The sequence below is a fragment of the Podarcis gaigeae genome, assembly GCF_964106915.1.
Source record: "Podarcis gaigeae genome assembly, chromosome: Z".
Classification (NCBI taxonomy): Eukaryota; Metazoa; Chordata; class Lepidosauria; order Squamata; family Lacertidae; genus Podarcis; species Podarcis gaigeae.
The window spans coordinates 33,775,941-33,788,807 of record NC_139691.1 but is presented as its reverse complement, the minus strand read 5'-3'; the positions used below and the strand labels follow the sequence as shown (position 1 = coordinate 33,788,807).

The 12,867-nt window shown below is 51.8% G+C and overlaps 1 protein-coding gene across 3 annotated transcripts; it reads right to left on the bottom strand.

Moving 5' to 3' along the window:
* Positions 1-423: 423 nt before the first annotated feature.
* RAB9B (RAB9B, member RAS oncogene family) lies at positions 424-8,032 on the bottom strand. Of its 3 annotated transcripts, none has more exons than XM_083723132.1 (2): positions 7,861-8,032; positions 424-4,823 (listed from the first exon to the last, which is right to left on the bottom strand). In XM_083723132.1, the coding sequence occupies exon 2, from the start codon at positions 4,804-4,806 to the stop codon at positions 4,201-4,203; it is 606 nt and encodes a 201-aa protein (XP_083579258.1). In that variant the 5' UTR covers positions 4,807-4,823; positions 7,861-8,032; the 3' UTR covers positions 424-4,200. The 3 variants fall into 3 exon arrangements, with proteins under 3 accessions (XP_083579258.1, XP_083579257.1, XP_083579259.1); XM_083723131.1 differs by having other exon boundaries at positions 7,892-8,030; XM_083723133.1 differs by lacking the exon at positions 7,861-8,032 and adding an exon at positions 6,831-6,905.
* Between the last annotated feature and the right edge of the window lie 4,835 nt (positions 8,033-12,867).

The following is a 12,867-nucleotide window of genomic DNA, read 5'->3' as shown; positions in this document are numbered from 1 at the left end:
ACTGTATTATAGAATCACAGAGGACTCGTATTGACCAAGAGTGCTCCCCTCAGGGCTTCAGGCAGCTAGTCCTCCTCCTTCTGGTTCCTCTCCCTGGGGGTGAAATCCGAAGTGATTTCTCCTTGATCTTATTAAGGCGCAAATGCACCTGGAAACTCTTTAGCCCAAGAGGCAAGATGGGTGACATAAGGAAAGGTAGCAGAATCTTAGGTGTTGCCAGTAGGACCTGTGTGACTTCTGATGGTTCCATAGCCTGCATGGCTCAACAAGGTGGGTCTCAGTGAGCCAAGCCCCCTCCCCTGTTAGAGGTCTCCACGCAGGGTTTCTAAACACGCAGGGTTTCTAAACACCTGCTGGCAAATTCAAAGGCAGCCTTGCCGCATTGCTTGTTTGTGTTAGAGACAAAATGGAAATGATTGTTCCTTTTATTAATACATCCATGTTTTATTGGCTTAAATACATGACAGTTTGGCTTCTTTACATTTCCTGCTCCTTTGGAGTGCTGGAGGATCTGCACCAACAGAAGACTAAAGGAGAACCGGTCAGGCAGTTGAAGCAAGCAGGTGGGAAGACTGAAAAGGCAAAACTCGCCCTTCGAGGAGGTAACCGGCTGCACTTTGAAATGAGTCATTGCCAGAAGTCTCCTTTTCATTTTTTTTTTTAAAATGCAGGTCCAAAAAACAAAACATTGAACTGTAACATAAATGTAAGCATCTAGTTCACTACAGGTGCTGCAAGATACATTCCAGGCTTTAATTGGTGTCATTCTTATGCACCATCCAATTCACTTGACATGAAGCTCATCTGCCTACATGCATTGACCTCCACCTCCAGGGTCTTCCCTGTGAGACTCAGAACAGCCCCACAGCTACTCATAGAATCATAGAGTTGGAAGGGACCCTGGGATCATCTCGTCCAACCCCCTACAATGCAGGAATATGCAGCTGCCCAATACTGGAATTGAACCTGCAACCTTGGCGTTATTAGCACCACGCTCTGACTAACTGACCAATCCAGGCTTGTTTCCTCCTTTTGCAGATGTAGCCTGGGGGCAGTGCATGTCAAGGGATAGCCCACACGGTCTATGCAAGAACATGCCAGGGGTCCTTGCCGCTTCAGGTGGCAGTTTTGCTGGGCTGGCAGCTGTAAAACACCAACCAACAAGAAAAGGCAGGCTACCAAGTAGAAAAGAAAGGCAGATGGTCTTTTAGTGGCCTGCATTTCCCACTCACTACTGGAAGGCATCTAGGGGCTCAATGCTGCCAGCCAAACCCCACCCCACTCCAAAGTGGCAGCTTTGCCCTTGCAGGCATATTTTTCTGTGGAATGAAGGGTTCCCCTTCCCAGGAGTCCCTGCAGAAGTCACCCATCTTTTGCTCCACATTTCATGGCAGAGTGGCATTAAGCATGGAGAACATCAGATTAACAGCTCTCAAGCAAGCGCAGCCTATTAGCGCCTAGTGTGAAGTGACCATAACAAGTCCCCTCCTGGCCTTAACCCTCAGCACTGAACTGGGAACTCTGGTGGGAAAATGCTCCCCCAGGACAGGAGCAGCGGGAAGACATGCTCTGCTCTGTGACAGCAGAATGGAGGAAATGGGAACTGACGGGAACCCAGCAATGTGCCAAGGGCAAAGTCTCAAGCTGTCTGATTTATGGGTCACAGTTTGGGTTTTGTGTGTGCGCACACATGTGTGCATTTCTCCACCCTCTTCTACAACCTCACCAAGAGCAGCCCCCAGAAGTTCAAGTGTCGCAGCTGCAGGCATTGGAGATTGCTTGTCTGTGCTCAGGGCAGGGGTATCCCTGTCTCTGGGTGACACAGATCTTGAGCCTTGCTCCAGTCAGAGACATGATCAGCATTTCTGATGCCACACAGTGCAGAGAAACTTGTGGCACCCTCTAAGTGCTCTGAGGCAGCTACTCAATGTCTTTTCCATTTGTGCATTTGTGATGATTTCGAAGAATTGTGGAATTCTAGAGTTGGAAGGGACCATCAGGTCCAACACCCTGCCATGCAACTTGTGCTCATGATAGTATCAAGGCAGTTATACACAAGCCCACTTTCAATACCCTTTGCACCTACAAAGGTTTTGAAGTGGACACACTGATTTGTTTCCAGTTTGTGCCTGGTCTCGTAACTTTCTGTTGGAACTGTGTCACTTTTTATATCCTATTTTGTCCCACTTTGGCTGCACTATAGCCCCTCCAGCAACAATATTGCCATGACATTGGGGAAGCATCGCAGAGGAGTTAATAAAGCAGGATTAGGTGTGGACACTCCAGAATATAGCCACCTCTAATGCACTGTTATTGTGTCAAAAACATGTTGCAGAAGACAGTCCGGAGGTGCTGCAATTCCTCATTTGCCATCAACAGTTGACAGTCCACCTTGTGCAGGAAGCGACAACAGCAGCTCCATCCAGTGTAGGGTTGCCATACGTCCGGATTTCCCCAAACATTACTGGGATTTCAAAGGCGGAATTGACATTGGTGGGGCGGTTCTGAAAGGTGGCGCTTTGGGGTCTTCCTCTAAAAAAAAAGCCCAACAACTTTCAAGGTTTTTACTTTTTTGAAATATGGCAACCCTAATGCAGTCACAAAACCTAGGCTAGACACATGGCGCAGCCGCAGCAAGAGATTGGAAGAGGCGCCTCTACATCTGGGAGCAACAGAGCAATCAAGCGAGGCTGCAGCATTTGCACCTGCAGCTGCACACAGTCCCCCTTGGGCCTTCTTCCTCTTCACGTGACTGCAGCGTGGCCACTTGGGCGTGGCTTGGTGCAAGTGAGCTTCTGTCACAGATGTCTCAGGGAGGGTGAGACACAGTGCTACTTCCCACAACAGGGTGGAGAGCAAAAGAAATGGGTTCTCATGGGGAGACAAGAATCCCTGTTTGTGCAGGCTGGACGGTTCTGTTCTGTCTGCAAGCAACTCCCTGCTAACACTCACTTTGCTGCACTGCCAAGCATCAAGCAGGCGACCGTACTCACAACTGAGTGCCGCCCCTCCCAGGCACTGATTCCAGCCCATGAGATTCCCCTTGCAGACCTCCAGCATGTCTTCCCCCTCCGTCCCCCAAACCTTTGCAGCCTCCTCCCAATCAAGGTCAGGGAGGGTTCCTGCTCAGTAAACTTCCCACTCTCTTCTCAGCCCCACCACTTTGGCAGCTATATCCAGAAAGGGCAGCAAGAAGCCAATAGCTGCATTTCCCAGCTTACTGTGGACACCTTGCAGCTTTTGCTGCAAACCTTCACTCTCCCTGGAAGCCCCAGCAACAAAGTGCTGAAATGAGGCTGCAGCTGCTTTGCAAGCAGAACTCTGCAGGGCAAAACGTCTGGCAGCGGCATCTCCAATTAAGCAGGTTCCAGGTAGCAATGGCCCCATCCTGGCCTGAGAACCAGGGAGAGCCAATATCGGGACAGACAGAGAAGTATGGGTGGCTACTTTCCTCTAAACAAGGCTTTGGGGTTTGTTCATAGAATCATAGAGCTGGAAGGGACCCCATGGTTCATCTAGCCCAACCCCCTGCAATGCAAGAATATCAACTAAAGCACCCGTGACAGACAAACAGCCAATCTCTGCTTAAAACACCTCCAAGGAAGGAGAATCCACAACCTCCTGAGGGAGACCGTTCCACTAATGAACAGCTCTTACTGTCAGGAAGTCCTTCCTGATGTTTAGTCAGAATCTCCTTTCTTGTAACTTGAAACCAATGGTTTGAGTCCTGCTCCCAAGAGCAGGAAAAAGCAAGCTTGCTCCATCTTCCATGTGACAGCCCTTGGGATGTTTGAAGATGGCTATCATATCTCCTCTCAGTCTCCTCTTATCCAGGCTAAACATACCCAGTTCCCTCAACCGTTCCTCATAAGGCTTGGTTTCCAGACCCTTGATCATCTTGGTTGCCCTCCCTTACACACATCCCAGCTTGCCAATATCCTTCTTAAATTGTGGTGCCCAGAACTGGATACAGGACTCCAGGTGTGGTCTGACTAAGGCAGAATAGAGTGGAATTATTACATCCCTTGATCTGGACACTGCTCAGTGGGTTAGGTATGCAATGATGCAGGAACGAGACCTTCCAGCTGTCCCCTTCTCAAAGCCCTCTGCCCCCCACTCTGACTGCAGCCTGAAGGCCCCCACACCTGGCATGTACTGTTCCAGGATGCGCCCTCCCCCTCCCCTCCCCCTTGGCTTCTCTCAGCAGCAGGAAGAGCCTGCCTTGCTGCTGGTATGCAGGTCAACCGCATGGCCCAGCACACAGTGCTCCAGCTGCTCCTCCATGGCCAACACCTGCCGCACAGCTTCCTCAAAGGCCACAGCCACGTTGGTGTCGTCCTTGGCACTTGTCTCCAGGTAGGGGTAGTTGCCGTGCTCCATGCACCAGACCTGGGCCTCTTCGGAGGTCACTTGCCTCTCCAGCTTGTCCACCTTGTTGCCCAGAACCACAAAGGGGAAGTGGTCAGGGTCCTTCACGTTGGCATAACAGATGAACTCCTTCTGCCAGTGGCCCAGGTTGTCGAAGCTCTGCCGGTCATCCACACTGAAGGTCAGCAGACAGCAGTCAGCCCCCCGGTAGAAAGGGGTCCGCAGGCTCTTGAAACGCTCCTGCCCAGCTGTGTCCCAGATCTGGAGAGTCACGAAGCGCCCATCCACCTCCAGGTCCCGGTTGAGGAACTCAACCCCAATGGTGTGGAAGGCCTGCGAGTCAAACTTGTTGGTGACGTAGCGGTTCATGAGGGAGCTCTTCCCAACGCCACCATCGCCCAGGAGGATCACCTTCAGCAGCAGTGACTTCCCACTCATGGCAGCAGAGGAAAGGTCTAGAGGGAAAAAACACCTCCGTTAGTGAGAGGCCAGCTGTTAAGGAGCCCCTGTGTAAGGAGCCCCTCTCTTCCACCACAGTATAGAGAGGAATCCTACCTGCCACTCCTGTATTTCCAGTGCCTGCCAGGGGAAGAGGACCTTTTTCAGATTGAGGGCCACAATCCCTGCCATGCAACATTCCAAGGGCCGCATGCAAATGAGGGGTGGAGCCAAGGGGGAGAAGCTGGCAGGGCAACAGATGCAAATTTCACCTTTGTACGGTAGGCCTGTTTACACACACACACACACACACACACACACACACACACACCTTGCTCTGCTCTCTATCCTCCATGCAGGGAACAGCCAGAGGTCAAGGACACACTCCACACACTAGTGAGAGTTCTAAGGGCCAGACAGAGAGGTAAGGAGGGCCGCATTCACCCCCTGGGCTTGAGGTTCTCCACCTCTTTGATACGCCTATTAATTTGTGGGACTCATTGCCACAAGGGGTGGCAGCAGCCGCTGGCTTTGAAGAGGGATTCAATAAATCAACAGAGGAGGATGTGAAAAAGGCCTTTCTATGGCTACCAGCCCATGTGACTGCATGCTGCCTGGAAGGTTTCCAGAAGGATTCAGGGATGTCATGTTTCTGCATATCAGTTGTTGGGTGGGGGGAGAGGCCATGGTGCTTGCATTCTACTTGTGGATTTGTAGGAATTACTTAGACTGAGTCTGACCACTGACTGGTCCATTGAGTTCTGCCATGACTGGCAGCAATAGTTCTTCAGGCTTTCCGGCAGGGGACAATGCCCAGCCCTTCCTGAAGATGCCATCAGGGACAGGCCCTGGGGCCTTCTGCATGCCAAGCAGGTGCTCTGCTGCTGAGCTAAAATAAAAAAGCAAATCTAGCTGGCCACTCTTCCAACAGAATGCTGAACCAGAAGACAAAAGGCCTCTGAGCCAACAGGGCTCCTCTGATGTCCTCGGGGCAAGGTCTGATCTACTATGAAACTAACAAAGCTTAATCCCAGGGGGGCTCCAGAAGCGACCTTCATCTACATTTGGCTTAAACATTTGGGGTATAGTAGGCCAGATTTGAGAGGGACGCGGGTGGTGCTGTGGGTTGAACCACAGAGCCTAGGACTTGCCGATCAGAAGGTCAGCGATTCGAATCCCCGCGACGGGGTGAGCTCCCATTGCTCGGTCCCTGCTCCTGCCAACCTAGCAGTTCGAAAGCACGTCAAAGTGCAAGTAGATAAATAGGTACCGCTCTGGCAGGACGGTAAACGGCATTTCTGTGTGCTGCTCTGGTTCACCAGAAGCGGCTTAGTCATGCTGTACGCCGGCTCCCTCAGCCAATGAAGCGAGTTGAGCGCTGCAACCCCAGAGTCGGTCACAACTGGACCTAATGGTCAGGGGGCCCTTTACTAGGCCAGATTTGAGTGACACTACTCAAATTGATTAATTTTTTTGTTGTGTATATTTCAACAATCCCAAAGCTTGAGAGCTGTTAGCACAGACGTTTGTAAAGGTGTGGTGATTTATCATGGAACAACCCCATTGAAGAAGATAACAGTGGTTATGCAGACCTCGCTGCTGCCTGTGAAGTTCAGGCTTCAGGGCCGTGAGAATGTAGGTCTGCCCCTGCTTCAGGGATGCCAATTTGAATAAAACATTGGAGCCAGGCAGGTAACTCTCAAGACATTTGAATTGCAACACCTATTCACTTTGGGGGGGAGGGGCCAACCCCCTCAAATATTTTATTTTATTGTAGGGGAGGGCCAAAGGGACCTCACTCCCTAGGAGTTGGCTCAGGGCAGAGAGTTAAAGGGTGGCAAGCAGTGTGGTGTTCTCCTAACCACTCCTTCAGTGTAGGCTTGTGGTTTGCAATTGCAGCTTTGGAAACTGGACGACTCTGCAGGGCGGACAGAGGCAGTCTGAAAGTAAGCAGGTTGCCCCATGCCGACAGGGAACACAGCAGTGAGGGCAGAGGGCTGGCTGAGTGCCCACCTGCAGTGTACCTGTACTGTGGAGAGAATAGTCCCACCTCCAGGGCAGCCTGGCCAATGCCACACCTGCGCCTCAGCAACATCACTGAAAGGCAAGGCAGGTCACTCAGCTTGTTACACCTGAACTGACCCCCACACACACCTCACATGGTAAGTGTCCCTTTCGCTCCCCACATTGTCTCTTGAAGGGCAGACCTGCCACTTTGCACAAGCCCCCACAAACAGCACAGCATTCTGCTCAGAGCATGAGCAAGCATTTGGTTTTCGGAAAGCTGCAGGCCCTGACATCGCTCTGTCTGTGGGCATGGCTGGCACTGCCATTGTGCAGGCGGACCCTTCCCCCACGGGTAAGGGAGAGGGGACCAACACTCCCTCCCCCTGCTCCACCCACTCAGAGTGATAGCCCTTCTTTTCCCTAAGATGAGCCAGAAAGATTGACTTTATTGTCTTTTTATTTATCAAGGAACCTAATTGTACCTGCTCTCCACTGGAAAGTGGCAGAGTGGGCCATGCTAAGAGCATGAAAATTAAGAGTTTGGATCAGGCCAAGGTCCCCACCCCGCGCAGTCCCGCATCCTGTCCTGACGCAGAGGCCAAGCAGATGCCCTTTAGGAGAAACCAGCAAACAGTAGCGCTCAGCGGTGATTGGCATTCAGAAGCATCACTGCCTCCGGGAGTTTCGATTTTAAAAGGGCGGATCCCTTTGCAAACAGGGCAGGTTGGAGGGGACAATGGTGTGCTCGGAAGTGTCACGGTCCTGCCCAATGGGCTAGACTTGAGGGCAGGGATCCCGGGACTCCCCCCACCCCAGCAGAAGCAGCAAGAGGGCCCCGAACCCCCACATTTGGGAGGGAGGGAGGAAGGCGCATCCATCCTCCTCCCCAAAAACCGAACCATCAAACCACCCTCCCTCGGAGAAGACCACCAAGGCCGGGATCTACCTGACCCGCCGGGATCCGCCCATTGCCCACCCCGTCCGGCCTCCCGCGGCAGTGCAAAGGGGGAACTGGATCCTGCCCCGAGGGAGCGCCCAATGACACACCATCTCCCCACGAGGCCTCCACGCAGCGCACCTGCCCGCCGCCGGCCTCGGACGGGTCTCGAACGCGCGGCCCGCGCTGACCGGGCGATCAAAGGCGCATCTGGAGCCGGGCGGGCCGGGCGATGGGGGGGACCCCACCGCGCATGCGCTCACTGCCTGCGGAGACCCGAGCGTCTTCCGCCAGCATCACTTCGCTTGCTGTGGCCACCAATAGGAAGAGAGCCCGCCTCGCCCCCGCCGGCCCCGCCCCCATGCCGCGACAGGTGTGAAGCAGGTGCGCCGCTGGGGACAACCGTTACCCGGCCGCAGGCAGGCAAAGAGCGCGGACAAAGAGGCAGGGGGCGCGCGCCCTCTTCTCTGCCAGGTGGGAACAACAGGAAGGGAACACAGTGGAAACTACCTTACGCTAATGCAGACCAACAGCCCACCTTAGTTCTGTATCGTCTGTACGGACTAGCAGCAATGGCTCGCCAGAGTTTCAGACCCAGTTCTCCCTCGGAGCCACATCTGGAGGTGACATGTGGGATGTAGCTACTACATCTCAGCTTTTGAATAAAATGGCTCTCCTGGATTATCTCACCTGTCCAAGTCACTGGAGTGAGTAAAAATGCCCTGTGCCTTATAGTTTTCAAGCCTCATATTGAGTAAAATATTCCTGTATTGCAGGAGTTTGGCTAGATGATCTTAAAGCCTCTTCCATCTCTACAATTCTATTATTATGTACAGTGGTACCTTGGTTCTCAAACATAATCCATTCTGGAAGTCTGTTCCAAAACCAAAGCATTCCCACACCAAGGCGCGCTTTCCCATAGAAAGTAATGCAAAACAGATTACTCCGTTCCAGACTTTTTTTTGAGGGGGGGACACCCTAAAACAGCAATTTAACATGAACTTTACTATCTAATGAGACCATTGGTCCATAAAATGAAAGCAATAATCATTGTAATAATAATAATAATATTTTTTTTATTTATACCCCGCCCTCCCCAGCCAAGGCCGGGCTCAGAGCGGCTTACAAGCAATAATAAAAACAAGATGAATGATTACAACTTAAAAACAAAAATACAATACAACATTAAAATAATGGAACATTAAAATATTAAAATGTAGCCTCATCGCAGGAGAAGGAAAAGAAAGAAAGAGGAGGGAAAAAAGAGAGAGAGAGAGAGGGAGGGAATCAAATTGGCTCCAAGCCAAAGGCCAGGCGGAACAACTCTGTCTTACAGGCCCTGCGGAAAGAAATCAGATCCTGAAGGGCCCTGGTCTCATGAGGCAGAGCGTTCCACCAGGCCGGAGCCAGAGTTGAAAAGGCCCTGGCTCTGGTTGAAGCCAATCTAACTTCTTTAGGGCCTGGGACCACTAGGGTGTTATTATTTATGGACCTTGAGGCTCTCCGTGGGGCATACCAGGAGAGGCGGTCCCGTAGGTACGATGGTCCTAGGCCATGAAGGGCTTTAAAGGTCAAAAGCAGCACCTTAAATCTGACCCTGTACTCCACCGGGAGCCAGTGCAGCTTGAAAAGCACTGGGTGAATATGCTCCCATGGCAGAGACCCCGTGAGGAGCCTCGCTGCAGCATTCTGTACCCGCTGGAGTTTCTGGGACAGCTTCAAGGGCAGCCCCGCATAGAGCGAATTACAGTAGTCAAGCCTGGAGATGACCGTCACATGGATCACTGTGGCCAGGTCGGGGCGGGAAAGGTAAGGGACCAACTGCTTGATGCGGCGAAGGTGGAAAAATGTCGCCTTGGCTGTTGCTGTAACTTGCGCCTCCATGGAAAGGGAGGCGTCAAGGATTACACCCAAACTCTTAACGGAAGGCAATGGCACTAATTGGGCTCCCGCAAGAGAAGGGAGTTGGTCCCTCATCCCCATGCCATCCCGACCTAGCCATAGGACCTCTGTCTTCGAAGGATTTAGTTTCAATCGGCTCCCACGAAACCATCCAGCCACAGCTTCCAAGCATCTGGTCAGTGTGTTCGGGGCCGAGTCAGTGTGGCCATCCATCAGCAGATAGAGCTGAGTGTCATCAGCATATTGGTGACAGCCCAGCCCATAGCTCCGGATAATCTGGGCAAGGGGGCGCATAAAGATGTTAAAAAGCATCGGGGAGAGAATTGCGCCCTGCGGCACTCCACACACCAAGGAGTGGCGCAACGACATTTCCCTCCCTAATGCCACCCTCTGTCCCCGACCAGAGATAAAAGAGCACAACCAGTTACGGGCTATGCCCTGTATCCCTACGTCTGCAAGGCGGTGGTCCAGAAGATCATGATCGACCATGTCAAAGGCTGCTGACAAATCTAAAAGGATCAGCAGTCCTGACCCGCCTCGATCCAGTTGTCTACGGAGATCATCTGTTAGGGCAGCCAGAGCCGTCTCCGTCCCAAAACCAGGACGGAAACCGGACTGAAATGGATCTAATGCCGATGTTTCCTCCAGAAACCTACCAAGCTGTTCAGCAACCGCTCTCTCAATTACCTTACCCAGGTATGGAAGATTTGAAACTGGGCGGTAATTGGATAGGTCTAAGGGATCTAATGAAGTTTTTTTTAAGAGTGGACACACCACTGCTTCCTTCAATTCCCCTGGGAATGTCCCCGTGTCAAGGGACAAATTGATAATTTCAACCAGGGGGGTCCGCACAACATCTGGACACTCCCTAATCAGCCAAGACGGGCACGGATCAAGGAGGCAGGTGGTGGGCCTACCAACTTGGAGGAATCTATCCACATCAGTAGGGAGTATCCGATCGAAATGGTCCAACACTGGACCTGAAGTCAGTCAAGGGGCCTCCAGTTCAGTCGCTGTATCTAAATTGGCATGGAGGTCACGGCGGAGCAACAGGACTTTCTCCGTAAAAAAACTCGCGAATGCCTCACAGCTGTGGGTCGAATTTGTGCTTAAATTTGGTTGTCCTCCTAAGGACGTTATTGACCTAATTATTTTAAAAAGTTGTGCCGGGTGAGATCTAGCGGATGCAATGGAAGCTGCAAAGTAAGATTTCTTAGCAGCTTTCATAGCCATCTCATAGGCTTTCATAAGCGTCCTATAAGATGTTCTTGAGGCTCTGTCACGAGTCCGTCGCCATACTCGCTCTAGCCGTCTGAGATCCCGCTTCATTTTCCGGAGCTCCTCAGTAAACCAAGGGGCCCGGTTTCGACGGGGTCGCAGAGGGCGCTTAGGCGCGATCTCATCAATGGCTGCCAAGAGCCGGTTATTCCACTCCTCAACAAGGTCATCTAATGAGTCACCAGGAGGAGCAGGGTTCCGCAAGGCTTGTCGGAATCTATCAGGATCCATCAGTTTTCGCGGACGAGCCCAAATGGGTTCGCCACCCGAGCTGGGGAGGAGCGGGAAGTCTATCTTGGCTTTCAGAGCGTAGTGATCAGACCATGGCACTTCCACAGCAGGGAGCATGATCACATCTATGCCAGCCCCAAAGATCAGATCCAACGTGTGGCCTGCTTGATGAGTGGGGCCCAAAACAACCTGGGAGAGCCCTAGTGTTGCCATGGAAGTCACTAGGTCCAGAGCCTGTGAGGAGGGAGCGGCATCGGCATGGACGTTGAAGTCTCCCAAAACCAGTAGGTTTGGGAACTCCAAGGCCCAGCCCGCCACCACCTCCAGCAGGTCTGACAGGGTGGCTGCAGGTGTGCTGGGTGGTCGGTACACCAGCCAGACAGCCAAGCTCTCCTTGGTGCCCCACACGAGACCAACACATTCAATGCCGGAGATCACCGGTGATGGCAGAGCTCTGAAAGAGCAATCCTCCCAGAATAACAACACTACTCCTCCCCCCCGACCCACAGTCCGCGATTGATGGAGGACAGAGAAACCTGGGGGTGTTATCTCATGTAGGGAGACTACTTCGCCTTCCCGTACCCAGGTCTCCGTCACGCAAGCCAGGTCAATCCCCTGCGAGACAAAAAAGTCACGCATGGTGGCGGTTTTGTTGCCTATGGACCTGGCATTGCACAGCACCAATGACGGAGGTGTGTAATCCTCGCTCTCCCTACCCTCATCCCTTGGGATGGGGCGTAGATTGGAAGGGGTTCGAGGATCACTGCATCTCGAAACCCTTCGCCGATAGCGATATCTAGCCCCACCGCCATTCCTCCCTAGCCCTTCAATTGTGGAAATCCCAGATCCCATACTAGCCTCCCCAATAGATGGGTAACATCCCCTCAATAACAAGTCATCCTTGGGCCAGGACTCATGGGTCAAAGTGGTATGGGAAAGAGGTGGAGGTCTGATAGGGTAAATATCCCTAGAAGATAAAACCCAACCAACCGCACCCCAAGTGGGGGGGGGCAGTCCCATGGTGTTTCATTAACTGTCAATCCCCCTCTCCCTCCTGAGTTAATTGGAGGATTGTTGGTTCTATCTGTGGCTGTGGAAGTATTAATGAGGTATGTGTTATAAAATGTGGATCACTGGCCAACAAAGAGCCAGATTTGAATTCGGAAGATCTGTCCATCCTGTCTCGCCAGGAGTACAGTAGAGAAGGCTGATCATTCTGGTAAGTTTTTGGAACATTAGGCAAAGGTCCAGATGTAGATTTGGTGCTGGATATCTCCAGATTGTCAGCAACATAGAGTTCTTTATGTGTTGTTGCCATAGAAATGTCGGAGACGCCAAATTCCTCATCTAATTTGGTGTCGTTTGAAAAGGGAACAGGGAGTTGCAGTGATGTCTTTCGATGGGATAAAGAGCTGTTGGACGTCTTTAAATATTGTGCTCTAGGCTCTACTGTCCTTATATTTTGGGTAGAAATCTCAGTCTTTATACTCATTAGCCTCTTCTTCAGGTCTTGTAATTCTAGGCTTACAGAGTTCTTTTCTTCCTTCGGGCAATTAGTATTTCTAGTGTTGAGCTTGGTTTCCTTTATCCACATTAGCTTTGACTCTATGCAAGGGACCAATTGCCTCCTAGTTTCGTCCTTAAATACCCTCACTGGGCGGAGAGAATGGAACCACCATAGGGTATCCTTTATCTCCATGAGTTGA